This window comes from Adiantum capillus-veneris, chromosome 4 (genome assembly GCF_014529385.1).
Source record: "Adiantum capillus-veneris isolate H3 chromosome 4, ASM1452938v2, whole genome shotgun sequence".
Lineage (NCBI taxonomy): Eukaryota > Viridiplantae > Streptophyta > Polypodiopsida > Polypodiales > Pteridaceae > Adiantum > Adiantum capillus-veneris.
Genome location: NC_140934.1, coordinates 134,274,009 through 134,293,689, shown reverse-complemented (window position 1 = coordinate 134,293,689; position 19,681 = coordinate 134,274,009). Strand labels below are relative to the sequence as shown.

Below are 19,681 nucleotides of genomic sequence, written 5' to 3'. Positions count from 1 at the left end.
TTTGGCAAAAATAATTGAATTGATTGAAAAAAAAATAACTTAGCTTGAGTCATGCTAATCCCCTTTTCTCCATAAACCTATGCTGATCTCGCAGGATTTTGTGACTATCGAGGATATCTTCCTTGGCTCTGATACCACTACTACAAACGGAGGCGCGGTAGCCCTGGCACATCCACGAACTCGTAATCGAAGCTATACGCGAACATCAAGAGACGGAGAGCGGAAGAGGGTGAGGGAGAGCACGTGCAGGCGCACCTCCTAGAGCGGAGTGCTACGCGAGCATGACGAGAGAGAAGAGAGGAGAGAAGAATACACAAACACTGGGTGCAATCTCCCCCCGTGCAAGAGTGAGCATGTCCCTCTTACACGTATTTAATTTATAGAAAAGTTCATGCTCAAAAATGAGTTACATCCAGTTCACACTTGGGCATAAAATGGTCCTGGCTCATAAAGAGCTCAATGTAACAATTAATAGCTGTCTACATCTCAACTTATAACTAAACCATAAATACTAAGGCTTGCCACAGAAAATCCAATGGTGGTAGTTTTATTCCGAATAACTGGTATCGCCTTATTGTCCAACATGTGCCAATCACTGATCTGCTCACACAACACCCAACAAGTGATCATATTCCACAATTCAAATCAACATTGCAATACTTCATCAAAATATCAAATATTTCACAAATATCATCAAAATATCAATTCCATTACAAGGTGGAAGACCCATTGAGGAGCATCTAATTGCTCCTATTTGAAGGAAGAGTTGTGGTTTTGGAGGTGATGAAGTGCAGATTTTGAAGAGCAAATGTTGTGCAAGATGGCGTGGACAGGTTTTCCTACTTTCATTGGGGTGGAAGATGCGGACTTGGTTGCAAGATTATGGTCTATTTGTGCTAGAGAGCATATTATCGAGAGAAGAAGGGGCGGTCCAAGTTTTTCCACTCTTGGTTCGTGGTAAAGCTAAAAGATGGTACAATGGGTTGCGGAATGAATAAAAGGTGGACACAATGACTTTGGAATGGGCTTTTTGACTTCGATAGGTGCCGGATGTGTAGGTGCATGAGGTAAAGTGGAAGCTAGATGGTCTAAAGCAAAGTCTGAAAAAAGATTTTCAAGCTTTTGAATGGGAATTCAAAGCCCTTTGGAGACACCTTATGAAGGTAACTGCTACACAAAGTTTTGAATATTTGAAGTTGAGAAAATTTATGGATTTCTTGCATGAGGAGTTTGGAGATAAAGTCAAAGCGGATGGGCCAATGATGTATGCTAAAGCGGTTAATTTGGCAAGAGGCCAAACCAACAAGATTTTGAAGAAGCGTGAGTCTAGGCAAGGTCTATCAAATGTTGTGGTGCCTAAGTTGATGTGGTGGAAGTGAAGCCAAGGTTGAAACAGAGAGATGTGTCAATGTGAGAGGAGCCAAGGGTTTTGTGGATGCAAAGAGGTGGAGCAGTTTTGATCCCAAAGATGCTAGTTAGGGAAGCTCGAGTTGTGAAAGAAGTGCAAGTGGTTCCAGAATGGTAGAAGATACACAAGCAAATCAAGGTATCATTGGTCAAATCCTATGGATGTGTGCTAGAGATCGAAGAGTGCAGTTTGTAGATGATGTGGAAGCGATGAAAGTGGAGAAAATCCCAGATCTTGAGACAGAGGAAGAAGTGGAGGCATAGGATAGCAGTTGTATGGATGCTGATACAAATTGGGAAACCAATTCATCTCGTATAAGGAATTTGATCTTTGGCATGTAGCTAAAGATGTGAAAGATGTGTGGAGAAACAAGAGATAGTGCAAACCAATGTGCTTGATAAAGTCCAAGTGGAGGAAGTCAGGCCTACAAAGGTGGACATGCAAGTAAAGATGCTATGTTGTGCCATGCTCATTGCTATGCTTGTCAAAGTTGTTATGGAATATGCTAAAGTGGTGCAATAGGTACGGAGTGCTACCATGAAAGAGGAAGCAAACTTGGCTTTGGGAGGAGACCAGGACAGTGCAGTAGAGGATGATTCTCTATCCCCTTTGGACAAGGATGAAGCAAAAGAGTAGGCAGATGAAGTTGATAAAGAAGAGGCGTTGGTTGATCTTGAGGGGCCTATTGATGATGAGCGGCTTGGTAGATGAAGGAGATTCCTGTTGGGATTAGGGTTGCAAGAAAACACACACATCTTGGAGAAGACAAAGGAAGCTCAAGGCACACAACAAAGAGTGTATTCCTTAGTGTGCAATGGAAAGATAAGATATCCCTAGAGTGATGGGTGTATATACAATGAATGGGGGGGAAAACCTCCTAGCGAGGGAAAAAATGCCCAATGGTCCTAAGTGTGTTCACACACATCACTACCATAAGGTAACAAATCCTCCTTGGGAGTGATGTGGTGAACGAGAGCTGGCACATATAGGGAAGTGCCATGCCGTGAGGACATGATCAGTCCACAAAGGGGAGTAAGCCCAAAGCTTTGCAAAAAGCTTCAAGCTTCTCATGAGACAATGCCTTTGTGAATCTTAGGAGATAGGATGTAGCTAAATAGATAGTAGAGTAGCTTACTTATTGGAGAGAGATAAATTTTCACACACAGAGAGAGAGAGAGAGAGAGAGAGAGAGAGAGAGAGAGAGAGAGAGAGAGAGAGAGAGAGAGAGAGAGAGCACACACGATATACGTGGTTCACCCAATGTGGGCTACATCCACGGGAAAGCGGTCACTCAATGGATTTAGTACTTCAAACAAGAAGTAGGTTACAAAGGGATTATACCCTTAATAGAGCTCCCACCTTGCTTCACTCTCACCTTCTCACACCCACCTTGTTGCATCAACTTCACAATCAAAATGTGTGTAGAAAAGGCCTCCTTTTATAGGCCAAAAGAGATGCCCTCTCTCATGAGAGGAAATCATGTGTAGCCGCCCTTGAGAAGACAAGTTGGACTCTCCAATGCCCCCATGTGTGGCCACCCTTGAGAAGACAAGTCCGTCTTGGCCACCGGCCACCGGCCATTGACTTTTGTCCATTGGCCCCTAGCCATTCACTACCGACCAACCGGCCAACCGATCGGTACCGACCACTTTTCGACTGTCGTCTAGCCATAATATTTTGACAAAAAGAAATATTCCGGGGCCGTGGAATTTTTGGTTTTTCGGCGAGTGATTTTTCTTCACGCACAATGGCTTCTTCTCATAACGAGGGCCTTACAAATGTGCATTTTCAATACAAAAAAATTACAAGGGGTGAGTTAAGCTCCATATACTTAAGAATCTCCCACTTGGAGACTGATCTCCACACCAGAACTGTGACTGCTTTCCATCATGGCTTCTTATCCTTGAATACCAATTAAAGATGAGAAAAAGATCAACTTCTCCTTGTTGACAACTTTTGTAAACGTTGTTAAAAGCTGGACACACCCCACGGCATCTAACTACTCGGCGGACTATTATTTTTGTAATTATTCATTCATTAAGGAAAACCCGATTTTTCACCTTGTAAATATTGGGACTTATAGAAGTTTCCAGATTGTATCCCAGTTTTGATAGTTAGATTGAGTAAATGGTTGATTTTGGAACTTTAGGGTTTGAGAAGTTGTAAGGTATATATACCACTTTTTGACCTTACTGAAAAACCTTTTGTCATTTTAAAACAAGTTTTAAGTCTGTGAGTGAGCGTACTATGTACGTGAGAGAGAGTGTGAGCTTCGTCTTGACGCTACGTGTGCTACAGTGGTCAGAATCGAGTGCGGAGAAGTGCAGCGTGTTGCCCCCGACTAGAGCTACAAGCCGATACCCACATTGTGCGCGCACTGTCCGGCTTTGGGAGCTCCTTCTACGAGCTTCATCGGTTGTTTGGGTGAGCATACGTTATCTGATTTTGCACTGCAGCATATCCACGCGTTCACATTGAGTAGAGCTACACATTAGGCACTTCAGATATCGAAAACAAAGACCTGCAGATTTCGGCCAGACATCCTATGTGTTTATGCACCGGCTGTTGTGGGTCGTGATTTTGGTTCATAGACCTTAGGGAGAGCGGCTTATAGGTATTAGTAGGGTCTCCTTCAAGTTCTATGGTGTTTCGAAAGTGTTTGATGGGAGTTCGGCTCTAGCAAGCGCTATAGGAAGTATCCTCTTTTGCACTCTTGAAGACTGTGACTTAGACAATTGGTAGGGACCTCTGTAGGAATTAGTTAGGAGTCAGTCGAGTGTAGGTTGACACCTTATGCTTGCTTCCATGCGTCTGCGGGTCGAGCTTTGTCCTTAGCTGACATTACTTGTTAGGTGAGTTCTCGTTGTGCTGACGTCCGTCGCGGCGTACCCGTCCAACATTGGCACCGCTGCCGGGGACGAAAACCTTAGGTAGGTGACCAAGACTAATCCTTGAGGATTGGGATTTTTGGCTTACCAAGAGTCTCACCTTACATTTAGATAGGATCAAAGGGTGGAGGACTCTCTAGGTCTTAGAGAGAGTCTAGGAAGCGTGTGTCTGGCCTAGATCCTTCGACTTAGGTACTTTTAGGTAGTAGCCGAGTTCAAGAGTAGGATTTGGGTGGTAGAAGAGGTGAGCAAAGAGCTTGAGGGTTCGGAGAGGCCAAAAAGCAACCAAAAACACCATTATCACCATTTCTTCATGATAGGTAAGTAGGACATCATGATTCAGATTTAGAGCAATTCATGCATGTACACTTGCTTGGTAGAATCATTACAAGTTTGTAAAAGACGCAAAAGTGTGGTTGAAAGCCTAATTGAAGTCCAAAAGTTACTGTGAGTGTTTCTGATAGGTCTACAGAGCATCAGGGGCATTCCTGTCAGAAAAAAACTTTAATTTTAAGCCAGGAGACATCCTACGCGTAGGATGTCTACAGGCCAATCTGGGAGGAATTTTGGGATTTTGAGTTGACCAGTGTGTTCAGAAGGTAGGGTTTACCCTAATTTCAACTGGAAAGTGGAAATTTGGCCATCTCTTGATAGGATAAGGCCAGATAGACTGAAATTGCTAGACATCCTACCCAAATAGTGCCAAAACATTAACTTGAGACCAAAACCATAAGATGGCTGCATGAGTGTGTCTTGCATGATATATTGAGTGACTGAAAGGGGTTTCACCTCATTTGGGTAAGAAAATTGGGCTCAAAGTGGACTTTAGCACTTTTAAATAAAAAAGAAAAACAGCTGAAGTTTGGGACTTTTGACATCCAAATCAAAATCTAAGCATACCACAGGGATATTGACATCAAGGGGAAGCTGTGGAACAAATCTGGGGTCAAACAGGTCAAAAAGACATCCTATGTGTAGGATGTCTTCTGAGTGATTTGGGACTCCAAATTGAAATCTAAGTATACCAAGGTGATCAGCAACTCAAGGGGAGCTTGAGCCTTTAGTTTGAATCCATTCTGAAGGAAAAGACATCCTACGCGTAGGATGTCTAATGCAAGAAAATAAAGCCACAATTTGACTTTGAGAATTGTAAGGTGTTATATAGCCTCAAACAAGCCTGCTAGTCAATTTTGGTCCAATTTGGAGTTGATTAGACTGATCAATACCATCAACAGGCCGTCAGAACAGATTTCTGACTCATTGACTAGCTTATAGAAGTCCAAATCAAAAAGTAAAAGCAGTTGTAAGCTCAGCACAACAAGGGGAAACAACAGTGCAAAAAATCCAGGCAAAATACAGCAGGAGACATCCTACGCGTAGGATGTCTATTGGGGCATACTGCAGAGAAAATTTGACCTGGCCTAAACAGTGAGGTTCCATTTGGCTTAAGGGTTCCAGAACTTCTTTCAGAAGCGAATTTGGACCTTGGTTGCCCATTTGACAAAGCAAAGACTAAATTCAGACTTTTTCACGTAAATTGGCCAACATCAGAAGGAAGTACTGTTTCAAATTAGCAACCTAATCCAGAACATCAGCAGTGTATAAAATACATTAGTGGTTGAGATTAACTCTCCAGTTATACCAATCATTACTAAGATAACCTCTAGCAGATAAATGCTTTGATTCAATTGCCGAAATTAAAACTCTTGTGTACAGGTATATTCAACAACAAAGCAAGAAGTTGTGCAGAAACTGATCCGTTGCTAGGTGAGTGATTGAATTTGTGATAAGTTGCATTGATAAGTTTGATGAATTTAAGATCAGGAAGATACATTGTTAGAGACCAGAAGGTGGCAGGTGACCAAGGTAGCTTAGTGTCCACCGAAGAGAGTGTAACTCAGGCAAGGCTAGATCCGCTAGCACCGATTATTGAGGAAGGTAGTGATACTGACACTTCGTCAGACAAATCTTTCTTCATGATGGGTAGTCAACAGCCATGAGGTTTCACCTATGATGGACCTATGCGAGAAGGAAGCACCTCCCAAAATCCTTTGAATGATTCCAGGCTTACGGTGATCTTCCTAGAGGGAACGAACTCAAGAGGAGCCCTAGTCTATTCTAACTATCAACGCCGCAAGTGCATTTGTATCGAAGAGAGGCCAACACAAATATTGGAGATAATCCGCGTGTATGATGATGGAGATAGATTCCGAGACGAAAAGGGGAACCACTATTTAATAGTTAGCAACCTTGAAGATTACAACAGATATGGAGATAACGTTGCTAAAGGGAAAATGGTTTCAAAAACTCAAGAGCCGCCACCAAACATTGATCGGCCCGGAGCTATTTTTATGTATGATAACAAGACAATCAGGATTCCAACTTATAACAAGAATGTGGGAATCTACAAACACGAGAGCGAGGGTATTGTCTCTTACTTTAGCAGCAAAGAACCATATGTAAACGAACTAAGCAAAGAAAAAGTTCTTTACTTATTCTCTTTTGAAACTGCTACGGGGAAGGGCATAGTTTTTGTTGATATATATGGGCGAGAATACCAGCGTATTCTCCTAGAGGAAGTAGAAAGAGCAACAAGACCAGGAGCATCAACATATGCCCCTGAGGAAATTCCGAGAGCCGCCCACACACCAAGCAAGTCAACGAATCCATTTTTGGATGAGTATGACACTACCTCACATTCCACCCGACCGCAAGCATTCAACAACCAGGTAAAAGCCAACCATGCTAATCACAGACAGTTGAAGTCACTGGCCACAATGCAAAAATCTAGGCTACCAAAACAAGGTAAACGCGTATGGATGCGGAAGGATAGAAATGCAATGGTGGAAAAAAAACAATGTAACAACCGGATTCCAACAAAGCAGACGGTGCAACCCAAAACCAAGGTCATAAAACAGATATGGATCCCAAAGAAAATGCTTAGCCATAACCCAAATGTCACTCACATTTGGATACCAAAGCAAAAGCCAAAGGAAATCCCTACGGTACAAGCAACAATGGAAAGCAGACATGTGCAGGTCAACAAGGAGAACATATATATGTGGATGCAAATGACAGACAAACTAGTGGTAAACAAGAAAGTGCCAAACCATCTACAAAAGTTGGCAGCACCAAACTACCAATGGAAAGCCAAGGCCAAAAGGCCCATAGCTATCACATCCCAACCAATTCTATCCTCAGAAACAGCTACGACTCCATCAAAAGTGTCGACAAAGCAATTGCCTCTTGCCAAAAAGACAATTAAACAGAGAGCAGTAGAGTTACAACTGCTACTTGCAAAGAAATCAGGAAGCCTCGACGGCGAATGCCAATAAGCATCTTGCTTATTCCCTTCTCTTGCACAACATGAATTTTTCCATGGATTAACCGAGTATGCATAAAATAGGGCCACATTAATCGGCCAGGCATTAGCACAACTTTTTCAACCTATGCACGACACATACCCCGAGGCGAAACCTTGTCGTCCGGGAGGACTCCGATTAGGAGGGGGGGAGGCATACTCAATGCGGAACCAATAACAGAAACAAAAAAAAAGGGCATGATTTTCGACCATTTTAAGGGTTGACGTTTGATTGCGGAATTTTCTGGAGTAACCCAAGTATATATGCCCTTATACAGCATGAAGCTACAGGTATAGGGGGCCAAACACCAAATCAAGCCTCTAGATGTGTGTATATAAGTAGAAATAGCCATTTTTCAGGCAAAATATTGATAAAACGAAGAAATCCGGCCATAAAAATTGCATGTGAGTATATATAATGTGTTGCGGTGATGTTTGTGATCTATTCTGAATTTTGGGGATTTTCTGGGTTTGATTTTCTATTTTCCTTTTAATTTTGCTAATTTTCGGTAGAAAAACTTCAAAAATACAAAAAGCAAGTGAAAAACAGTCGTAATGAAAAACAAAATATATGGGGATGACCAGTGACTAAAGAACAACCTATGGTACAGTGGGGGTGCAATTATGAGACTGGAGCGGAACGCGTGTTTTGGCCAGGTTTTGACCGAAATGACAAATTTCTGGTAAACAGAGCTAATGGAGTCCAAATCAAGAAATTTTTGAGCCTAAACCGTATCTCGGAGGAAGATAGGAGCACATGTCAAATTTCATGAAAAGTGGTTTGGGGACCTCCATTATAGAATTTTTCACCCCATTTTTAGTTCATTCTCACTATTGACTTTGTGGAGAGAGCTTCTGCCACCTAGAGCGGATCGACCTTCCAGCAGCTTGTACGACACGCACGTTTACTCGACCAGCTCCAGACATGAGAGGTAGGCTCACCTCCTTGAGCTTTTCGTGCATGATTGTCATTATGTCGCGAAAACTAGCGTAGAGGTCACACACAAAGCGAGCGGTAGAGACCTGCAAGTAGAGACAACGGCCTAACGGCTAACCCGAAAGCAACAAGACTTCATCGGCAGCTTACCCTAGTCTAGGAGACCAGTCCTGGATAGCCAAAGGCAGTGGGAAACCATCGGGAAAAACCCTAATTCCCAGAAACCCGCAAGAGGCCACCAAATGGGAAATCGGCGAAACGGCGACCAAATGCTACCAAAATTTATGGGTAGGAGCATCTCGACATGCTCGACAAGTCCATATGACCCGCATGACCAAAAAGTGACCCGAAGCGGCACTAAACCTCAGAAACGGCATCAGACACACAAAGTGTCAAAATGCACTTGCGGCCAAAACGCAAGTCCGTTTGCCACCAAACTTCACGAGCGACTTTCCTAGACCATCAACAACCAAGTCCTATGGTGGTAGACCACCACAAATCATCAAAGGTATGTAAACGCAACCATGGGTGCTTCTAGAGCGACAAATTGCCAAATGGAGCTCCGATGAAGCCAAAGTCGACAACAACCATACGGCAAGGATCCCCAAGGGATTAAGAAACTATGGAGACCAACATTGAGAAATTTCATTGCCAAAAAGCACTCCAAAAGTCAGAAAATGGCTCGGAGGCTCTGAAGTCCACACAGGGAGTTATACTCTATCCATTTGACTTTTTTGTTGAAATTAGGCTCAAAAGGGACTTAGGGGGGCAAAGGGCAAGCACTGGGAGCACTAACACTAAAAAAATCATCAGGAGACATCCTACGCGTAGGATGTCTCAAAGGCACTTTTTGGCACAAAACCCAACAATTTTTGTCATGCACATGTTCTGAATGACATTTACAAGCCCTACACCAAGTTTCATTACATTTGGACCAGATTTGACCTCATATGCATGGAAAAACGCAAAGTTAGGGCATAGAGGCAATAGTGGGCCATTGACCTATCAAATCTTGTTCAAATCTCATGAAACTTGTACAACACATTCACATACACATCAACAAACCATCTGTGTGGTCAGGGAGTAAAAATGATGAATTAGACATCCTACGCATAAGATGTCTAATGGACCTTTTTGGCATGGAAGGGAAGTTTTGACATTCCAGATTTAATTACCTCATCAGCAAGAGCCCATATGTCAAGTTTGAAGCCATTCTAATCACTTTTGACCTCCAACACCTTCAAGATACACTTTTTTGAGCCCAAAAACACCTCACAGAGCCCTACAGGCATCAAATCTTATCCAAATTCAGATCCAAGAGCATGGCCATGTTCCATAGGCCAAGGACAACCCACAGAACAAGTTTCATGCAATTTTGATGAAAAAGACATCCTACGCGTAGGATGTCTTCAGCATAAATTTAGCTTTCTGTGCAAGAAATGACATCATAGGAGCCAATACCATGATGCAATAGGCCCATATACCCATTTTCAACCCATTTAGACATCAATTGCTACCCATGATGGACAATCTACCCAAATTGTGACCTAAAGCCTAAATCAGCCCAAAAATCCACTTTTTGTCATCCAAATTCAAATCCAAGCTTATAACCATGTTCCATAAGCCTTACACTACCTGCATGTCAAGTATGAACCAATTCTGAAGAAAAAGACATCCTACGCGTAGGATGTCTAGATGGAATTTTTGGCCAGATTTGCACTGTGAGTACATGCACAGCTTCACAAGTTCCTTTTAAGCTATAATTTCAATTTTCAAGTCATTTGGATAGGTAAAACTCAGTTTAACAGCTGATATGGAAAAAACGCCAACTTTGGATTGCTGAGTGCAACAGGATCTATGGCAGCCTCGAAGTCACCGGCAAAGAAGAAGAGAATGGCAATCAAATATTATCTGGACGAGGTGGAACCTTTTGTCATTCCAGAGGGAACACTAAAGCCCACCAACACGTGGATACAGGAAGATCTGTTAGAGTCAAACGACCTAAAGATCTACCAGGGGGTGTTCAAAGACAATGAAGGCAATGTAATAGAGCTGCCAATGCTGCCAAGATAGCTCAATGAATTTGTCCGAAGCAAAATGGCCGACTACTTGGAGAAAATTGACTTCCATAACTATTTCAAAGCAATACCAGCAGGGGTGGACGTCAAAAGAGTATGGGAGTTTGTAACAAGCATCAAAGAGGATGGAGTGGCCAAGGTGACAGATTTGCATGGTAGACCTGATACAGAGATCATTATCACGGAGCGGGTTGTAGCCCATGCACTAGATCTCTCCAATCAGGGAGACAGTGTGACAAAAAGAAAGGATGAAGTCAAGGTGTACAAAGAGAAAAAGGCCAATTACACCTTTGAAGACATCGCCAACCCAAAGGTGGTGATCATGAGCCAATTGTACAACCAGTACTTCCACATGTGCACGAAGAGGTCACAACAGTACAGGATGCCGCCAGGTGCAATTGCCACAACGTTTACTTGGGCAATGACAAAAGACACCCTAAAGATAATCAACTATGTGGCATACATACATGACAGCTTGGTAAAAATGGGCAACAAAAAGCCAACCTACATAGTGCTAGGAGAAATGATAACCAAGGTAATTTATGCAGCACTACACGCCAAGGGAAGGTGGCCTGACCCCCCATCTCAGAATGATTGGCTAAGGGTAAAGGAAGACAAAGAAGACGAGCCACAACGAGCACCAAGGGTGGCTACAAGGTTGAAGAGACGGCTTGAGCCAGTTGCAGAGGAGAAACCTGAGCAGAAGAAAGGAAAAAAGGAATCTGCTCAAGTGCCGGCCAAAGAGACAAGATCACAAAAAGCGGCTAGACTCGAAAGGCTGATGGAGAGTTTCCGAGCAGAAAGAGCCCTCAAGGGTGATTTAAACAAACTATGGAAGCCATCTCTCGATTCTATGTCCGGATCATCCAGAAGAGTGCAGAGGGACCGCTTTGAAGACTATATCCAGAATTTCAAGATTCTTGATGCTGCAGCGAAAAACATTCCCCATGTCCCTTTCACCGAGGAAGAAGTGGAGCAGATAAGGCAGACATTGCTAGATGAACAAGAAAGCCAAGAAAGGGAAAGAAAAACGAAAGCAGACAGAGACTTTAAGGGCAAACCTGCAGCTTTACCAGATAGCCCTAAACCCAGTCCACAACCATCACCGCCACCATCACCACCTCCTAGCAGCCCTCCACCAGAAGATAAGGAGGCTGAGGACAATCAAGAAGAACACCAGGCTGAGGAGCAAGAGCAAATGCAAGAACCTGAGCCCAAACAATAGGCCAAGCCTGCGTCTGAGCAAAAAGAACTAGATGAGGCATATTATGCATTTTTGGACATGCTAGCTGCAGGCTATACAAGGGAAGAAGCCGCCACAGTCGCATTCGACTTGGCGAGGACAGGGCATAAAAAACAGATGCCAGGCATCCGGCTAGTTGAGCTGAAGGAAATTTCTATCGATGCGGTAGACCTGCACTCGCCCTCTAATGATTGGGACACGGTGATGACAATGCTAGCAAGAATAAGAGCACAATCTATGGCATCAGATGAAGAATTAAGAACTCTAAAGGCCACCGAAGAAAAGACCAAGATGGAAAGGGATACTCGGCAGGCACAAAGCCAAGGACAAAAAGAGAGAGAAGTTGACCTCCAGGCCAGCTTGGCAACGGCTCTACAAAACTGCCAAGCAAAGGAAGAAGCAAATGAGGCAACAACAAAAAGATGATGAAAAAGAACGAGATAATCTGACACTCCAGCTAGCACAAGAAACTAAAGAAGTAGAAGCCATGAGGAATGCCAAGGAAAAGGCGGAGATAGAACAAGAAGCAAGCCTGGATAAAGTCCTTGAGCTCAAGGACCAATTAAAAGTCAAATATCAAACCATCCAAAGGCTGCGAGCATCACCTGCTAGAGTTAGAGCTACGAGCTCGACTCAAATCATTTCCGAGAGTCAAATATATGAGGAGCAGATGCAAGAACTCCAGAAGGAGCTGACTCTCGAGAAGAAGCAGAGGTTGATGATGGCTAAAGGTTCTATTGCAATGCAAACCAGAATGGAGGGCAGCCAAAAAGCCCTACAAGAAGAATTGGAGAGCATAAAGATAAAGCTCGAGGAGGCTGAAAAAGTAAACGTTGAACTCAATGACCTCCTCGTGACTATGGGAGGAGAAGCCGAAGTGGAAAAGCAGACACTCCTCAAGAAAATTGAGGAGTTGAAAGGCAGGCAACAAGCATAAGCAGAAAGCTCAGGGCCAGCTGCCAATGAGGGCATCGACCTCGACAATGTGGCAGATCCTGTGGACACACCCATGCCAGAGGAAAGCATAGCAGGATCCTCTCAAGAGCCACAGGATCTAACACAAGAAGAGGAGGAAAAATTGCGTAAGGCAATAGAGGCAGAGCTCAGAGAAAGCACAAAAGAAGCCTTGCAATGGGAACAGAGGGTTTTCAAATCTATGACAATTCAAAAAATCGACGCCAGCAATCTCAGGCGTGAATGGCTTCAACCCTCTCTCCCGTATCCGTTGCTGAAATATGAGACAGCAACAATAAACAAGCGAATAAGAGAAGAGCCAACTGAACCTCTCTACAACGTAGACACCTCGAGGCCAGAAGGAGTAAAGCTCATAGTGGATTCTCAGCCAAAGTGGAGGAAGGCTTGGCTTACCAAGTACCCACAATACCTAATACACTTGGTAGAGGCACCTAAACACATCAGAGACAACCTCAGCTTCTGTCCTCTACCAAGGGTTAGGACGTGGAAAGCATAAGAAATCTTACAAAGAAGCCAACCCACTTGGCTGAACTACCCAAAGCTGCCGGGCGTGAAGGCAGGTGAGAGAATAAGTGTACAATACATGGTGAAAACCCTAACGGGCGCCATAAAGTTGTTCACTGGCTCACCTGACCTTACATGCATTATGATGAGAAAGTTCTGCAGAACCATCCCAGCAGTGTTCGAGACCTTCAAGCTAGGCCAGGTGACCGACAGCATATTCTTCTTCCAGCATACATACAGATGTGCTTATGATATGTCAGGTCAGCCTTCCAAGGAGGTGATATATGCGTTGTATCAAAGAATTATGTTTCTACTATCCTATCACCTCTAGGCTTTTGAAGAAGCATTCTACACGGGGTTCTTCACCATGCATACAGATATCTTTGGCCCAACAATGCTAAATCTACATGCACGATACGAATCACTGCTAAAGATGTGGGAGACCATAAGATGAAGCAAAGGAAAAAGGACATGTCGGGGATGACATGAACAAGGAGGGGGGGGGGATGTTAGAAGCTGGACACACCCCACGACATCTAACTACTCGGCGGACTATTATTTTTGTAATTATTCATTCGAAGAGCTTGGTCTGCTCAGAATTTTGATTTGGGCTCATTTCGGCCTCCGTTTCCACTACAGGCAGTACTGCACATGCTATTTCGTCATTTTGTGCAGAATTTCTGTCAGTGCCGTTTTTTGCATAACAGGTGCCTTATAGTCTTCTACGGTTTGTGCTATATAGCACAGGTTGTTCCCGCTCCGTTTCTCCTATTTTCGGGCAGTTTTCACATTAGGTGCAGCATTTACCATGGTTGACAACAACAACACAGATGTGTTCAAGATGTTTGCTGTTGAGGACAGGTTGGATGGGGACAACTACCCTATGTGGGCTTATATGATGCAACATGTTCTTGTGTCAAAGGGTGTCTGGAACATTGTGTAGGGCATTGATGTACGTACTGGTTCTGAGGATGTAGGCGATGTTGAGGATGTTGCAGGTCTTGCTGCAAGGATTGCAGCTGTTAGAGTTGTTTTGCCTACGACAGAACAAGCTCGTTGGGATGTTAAGGATGCATAGGCTCATGCATTGATTGCGTTGTCTGTGAAGCGCACCATTGTTTCTCACATCCGTTCAGCAAAATTTGCAAAACAGGCTTGGGATATTTTAGTAGGTCTTTATGCAAGCCGCAATGAGGCTAAAATTGCTTTGCTGCGTAAAGAGCTGGAGTCGAAGATTATGCATGAGGAAGATGATATGGACACTTTCCTTACTAGTGTCAAGGATATCAATGAGCAACTTATTTCTGCAGGTGAAGTCATTTCAGACAGTTCCCTTGTGCACACTATTCTTGATGCCTTACCAGATTCCTACCAGACTTTTGCTAGTACTTGGAGATTGATGACCCAACGAAATCCTGAAGTTGTCAAGTTTGATGGATTATGCACATTGCTGTTGCAAGAGTCACTTTCTAGAAAAAACAGGACTAGGCAGCATGCAGTTGAACAGGCTTTTATTGCTTCTCAAAGAAAGGGTGGTAACATTAATGCAACCACTTCTTATGGTTCTGCTGCGAGTGGCAAAAATTATGTTCCTAATGCTTCTGCTGGCAGCAATTCGTCTAGAAATTCTGGTGATAAGGGCAAAAAGAAGATGCGTTGCCATTATTGTAAAGCCAATGATCACTTGATCAAGTCGTGTCCTAAGTTGAAGGCCAAAGAGGCTAAGAAGAAAGAGTGTGGTTCCACTGCAAATGCTGGTTCCACTACAACTGCAGCCATTGTTGAGTCTTCTGTGAAAGGAGACTGTAATGCTGATGTTGATGCAGAATGGGCTTTTAGCGCAGAGTGCACTTACAATCCTGATGTCCATGATGCATGCTTGTCAGTTGCTGCAGATTCACACGTGTGGTATTTCCACAGTGGTGCTACAAAGCACATTACCTCACATCGTGAATTGTTTACCTCTCTCGAGTCTGTCCCTCATGGGAATTCAGTCACTTGTGCCAACAACGCCTCTTATCCAGTTCAGGGAGTTGGAAAGATTTGCTCACTGCTGCTAATGGCAGTTCCTTCACACTTGTTGATGCACTTTATGTACCTGGGATCAAGAAGAATCTCTTGTCTGTATCCGCACTTGCTAGACTTGGACTTGTAGTCAAATTTGTGGATGACAGATGTATAGTTCATGATCTCAGTTTTGGTGATGAAATTGTTGCATCTGGGCTTTTGTGCCATGGGCTGTATAAGCTCACTTTGTATGACAAGTGTGGACAAAACTTTGCAAATGCTATTGCAGATTCAAGGGCTATTTTAGATGCAAAACTTTGGCATGCACATTTTGGTCATCTGAATTTTGCCAGTTTGCTGCGTTTACAGAAATATGATATGGTTGCTTCTTTGCCACCTCTTGAAGCACCTGTCAAACATGTTTGTGAAGGCTGTATTTTGGGTAAGATGCAGCGTTCTAAATTTCCAAAGGATGGTTCAGTTCGGGCCACATGCAGGTTGCAGCTTGTGCATAGTGATGTTTGTGGGCCAATGCAAACTCCGTCCTTGGATTCTCTGTCACAATCTTTTTCAAAATCCTTACCAGTGTTTTGTTAGAGCTCTCAGCCTGACCATTAGCCTGTGGATGATATGCTGTAGACTTCTTGTGCATAATCATATGTGTCCTTGTTAGCTCTGAAACTACTTCATTCAGAAAATGAGTTCCTCTGTCACTTACCAGCTCCACTGGACACCCAAACCTGGTCATAATGTTATGATAAAGAAATCTGGCCACACTTGAAGCTTTATTATCCTTCAATGCTACTGCTTCTACCCACTTAGTGCAATAATCTGTAGCCACTAAAATGTATCTGCATCCCCTCTTGGAAGTTGGTTTGACAGGTCCTACAAAGTCCAAACCCCACTTTTGAAAAGGTTCCAAAGGCAAAATAGGATGATCCCCCATCCTATCCCTGTTTGAATCAGGTTGACCTGTTTTCTGACAAATTACACATCTTTTGGCATAATCATGTGCATCCTTTAAAACTGTAGGCCACCATAATCCAGCCTGCAAAATCTTCTTCCCTGTAGTATCTCCAGAGAAATGCCCTCCTGCTGTGCCTGAATGTGCTTCCTGCAAGACTGCACTTTGCTCAAATTCTGGTACACATCTTCTTATCACTTGATCAATGCCTTTCTTATATAGTGCCCCTGCAATAACTAAATAGGGTCTGGTTTTCAGTGCAAATTTTCTTCTCTGATCAGCATTGAACTCCCTTGGTATAGTTCCATCAGTCAAAAACATCAGCAATTGATCATACCAAGACTCAGTCACAGCGGTCTGCACATCAAACAGCTGAGCATCAGGAAGTGCATCATCTACCCCAGTAGGTGCTTCACCTGTTTCAATCCTGCTTAGATAATCTGCAATTACATGCTCCTTCCCAGGAGTATGCTCAATCTGAAAGTCAAACTCCTGCAACAACAACATCCATCTTGCAAGCCTTCCAGTAAGAAGTGGCTTCTTGATCAAATACAACAAGGCCTGATGATCAACATGAAACACTATCTTGTTCCCCAACAAGTAATGCCTGAACTTATTCAATGCATATACCATCCCTAAAGCTTCTCTTTCTGTCACAGGATAGTTTCTTTCTGCACCTGTGAGAACCCTGCTTGCATAGTACACAGGTCTGAACCATCCCTTCTCCTTCTCCTGCATCAGTACAGCTCCTATTGCTATATCCGACGCATCAACAAACACATGAAAAGGCAATGACCAATCAGGTGGCTGCAAAATTGGTGCTACTGATATCATTTTCTTCAACATCTGAAATGATTTCTGCTGAGGTTCATCCCATACAAATGCCACATCCTTCTTTGTTAATTGAGTTAATGGCAAGCATACATTAGACAAATACCTCAAATATCTGGAGTGCCACTTTGTCTGTCCAACAAACCTCATTAACTCTTTAACATTGGTAGGAACTGGTGCTGCTTGAATGGCTTCTATTTTCTTGACATCTATAGCCATTCCTGCTTCTGACACCACATGTCCTAAAAGTATTCCACTCCTCACAGCAATTACACTTTTATAAGGATTCAGAGCCATCCTGAATTGTCTGCATCTTTCAAAACAGAGCTTCAGATGTAGCAGATGTTTATCCTTCTTTCCAAACACTGAGAAATCATCCACAAAGACTCTCATAAAGTCCTGTAAGTAAGGTTCAAACACCTTATGAGCAACAAAATTAAATGAAGGTGGTCCATTGGTTAACCCAAAACTCATCACTGTGTAGGCAAAGGCTCCCCATTCAGTTATAAAAGCTGTTTTATGCTGATCCGACTCAGCAACACTAATCTGATTATAACCAGAAAATCCATCCAAAAAGCTGTACATTTCATGACCAGCTACTGCATCCAACACAGCATCACAAAATGGCATAGGAAAGGGATCAGTAATGGTTGCTGCATTCAATTTTCTATAATCCACACATACTCTTAAAGCTCCATTTTTCTTTGGCACAACCAGTATAGGAGACAACCATGATACTTCATGTACAGGTTTAATGAACCCTACTGCCAGGAGCTTATCAAGCTCCTCCTTCACCTGTTTGGCAAAGTTAGGATTCATTCTATATCTTTGCTGCACAATTGGTTTTGCACCCTCTTTCAAATTAATCCTATGCTGATGTAGTGCTGGGTCAATGCCTCTCACCTGAGAATAATCCCAAGAAAACACATCCTTATAATCAACCAATAATTGCAACAGCTGTGCCAGAAATTCCCCTTGAATGTGTGCACTCACTCTGACCATTCTTGGTTCTGCCTCTGTTCCGAAATTTAGCTCCTGAAGCTCCTCCTTTTCTACCCTGCTTGATGCCCCAAACTTCTTTTCATAGATTTTCTCAGCCATATCCCTGGCCTCCTTTTCTTCCTGCTGAATCTGTTCCTTATCAGACATAGCATATTTCTGGTCCACCAACTGCAACAGTTCCTTACCCTGCACTGTCTGTCCTGGTGCTAAACCTGTATCTGGCTCATCCTGTTCCTTACCCTGCTGTAACATGCTTTCCACATCTACTTCAAACACAGGTACAACAGTTGGATTGGCCTTCAAGAACTCTTCCTCTTGGTCATCTGTGACCTCATCAGCAAAATTAATAGTCTGAGCAAACAGTGGTTTCTCACTTAATGGAACCATCTTCCTTCCCCTCATAGGTATGGTTACTTTCTTTTTCCCTTTTTTCAATATGACAACATTTTCTCCCCAGTCCTGTCTTACTTTAGCCAATCTGAACCAAGGCCTTCCTAATAGCATTTCATATGCAGCTGCTGAGTCTGACATTCTGAGTACCACAAAATTAACAAAAAAGGATAATCCTGACACCTGAATTTCCTGGGCTTTGAGAATTCCCAAAGGTTGTACCCTAGATTGGTCTGCCATTTTCACCTGAAAAGGTGCTGGAGCCATAGCTCCCAAATCCATTCTTTTGTACACTGCCTCTGGTAAAATATTCACCCCAGAGCCTCCATCCAATAACACATCATCAAAATTTTCTCCAAGAAAGTGTACTTTAATAACTGGTACCACAAAGTCCACATCTGCTGGATCAATTCTATTTGCTGCTGCTGAATAAAACTGCCTGTCCATTGTGCCAAGTCCATTCAGGTTTTGCAGCTTTCTGAACAATCTGTCTTTGAAAGCTGGAACCAATTGCAACAACTGATCCAAAGATAATTGAAGAGGTGAGCTAATAAGTATTTCAAACCAATCCTTATCCTGTTTATTTTCCATCTCCTTACTCCCTTTATTCTGGTCTTCCTTTTCTTTTGGGTCATCCTCAATATCCACCTGCTTTGCCTGGTGTTTGGCAATCCTTTTTGTAACCTGGTCTCTTACCCCTTTTTGCTCCTTCCAATCCAAAGGTGCTTTATCCTTAGACCTAGTCACTGCTAGAACTTCAACATGATCCTCCTGCACACATTGGTTACAGTCACAAGCCCATTGATGTTCCTCTTCATTCCCTTGCTGCTCCTGTTCTTGGTCAGTATCTTGCATCTGCTTATCTTGAGAACACACATCAAACAAGATTACATTTGCCTGAGCTGCTGGCTGATTTTGCTGCTGCTGCTGTTGCTGATTTTCAGGTTGATTGGGCTGATTATATCTCACAATGGGCATTCCCCTTTCTTCCCTATGCTTCACCCATAAAGCACAATTGGGACCTACCCAGTGATCTGGTGCACCACAGTACACACAGGGTCTCCTATTATTATTGTTCTCCTGCTCTCTCCAA

The 19,681-nt window shown here is 43.2% G+C and overlaps 1 protein-coding gene across 1 annotated transcript; it reads right to left on the bottom strand.

The window, feature by feature from the left end:
• Window positions 1-486: 486 nt before the first annotated feature.
• On the bottom strand, window positions 487-19,443 carry LOC147460009 (uncharacterized). The gene is made up of 3 exons (XM_086511664.1): window positions 17,992-19,443; window positions 16,564-16,722; window positions 487-600 (listed from the first exon to the last, which is right to left on the bottom strand). The coding sequence occupies exons 1-3, from the start codon at window positions 19,441-19,443 to the stop codon at window positions 487-489; spliced, it is 1,725 nt and encodes a 574-aa protein (XP_086367790.1).
• Window positions 19,444-19,681: the final 238 nt, after the last annotated feature.

What these genes read in the sequence shown, in the direction of transcription:
- LOC147460009 (XM_086511664.1), bottom strand. Translation starts at nt 19,443, where the DNA reads ATGCAAGATACTGACCAAGAACAGGAGCAGCAAGGGAATGAAGAGGAA. An exon ending in ATCCTAACTTTGCCAAACAG is followed by an intron (nt 16,723 to 17,991) that starts GTGAAGGAGGAG and finishes TTTGATGTGCAG; the next exon opens with ACCGCTGTGACTGAGTCTTG. An exon ending in ATAAGAAAGGCATTGATCAA is followed by an intron (nt 601 to 16,563) that starts GTGATAAGAAGA and finishes TTGTGTGAGCAG; the next exon opens with ATCAGTGATTGGCACATGTT.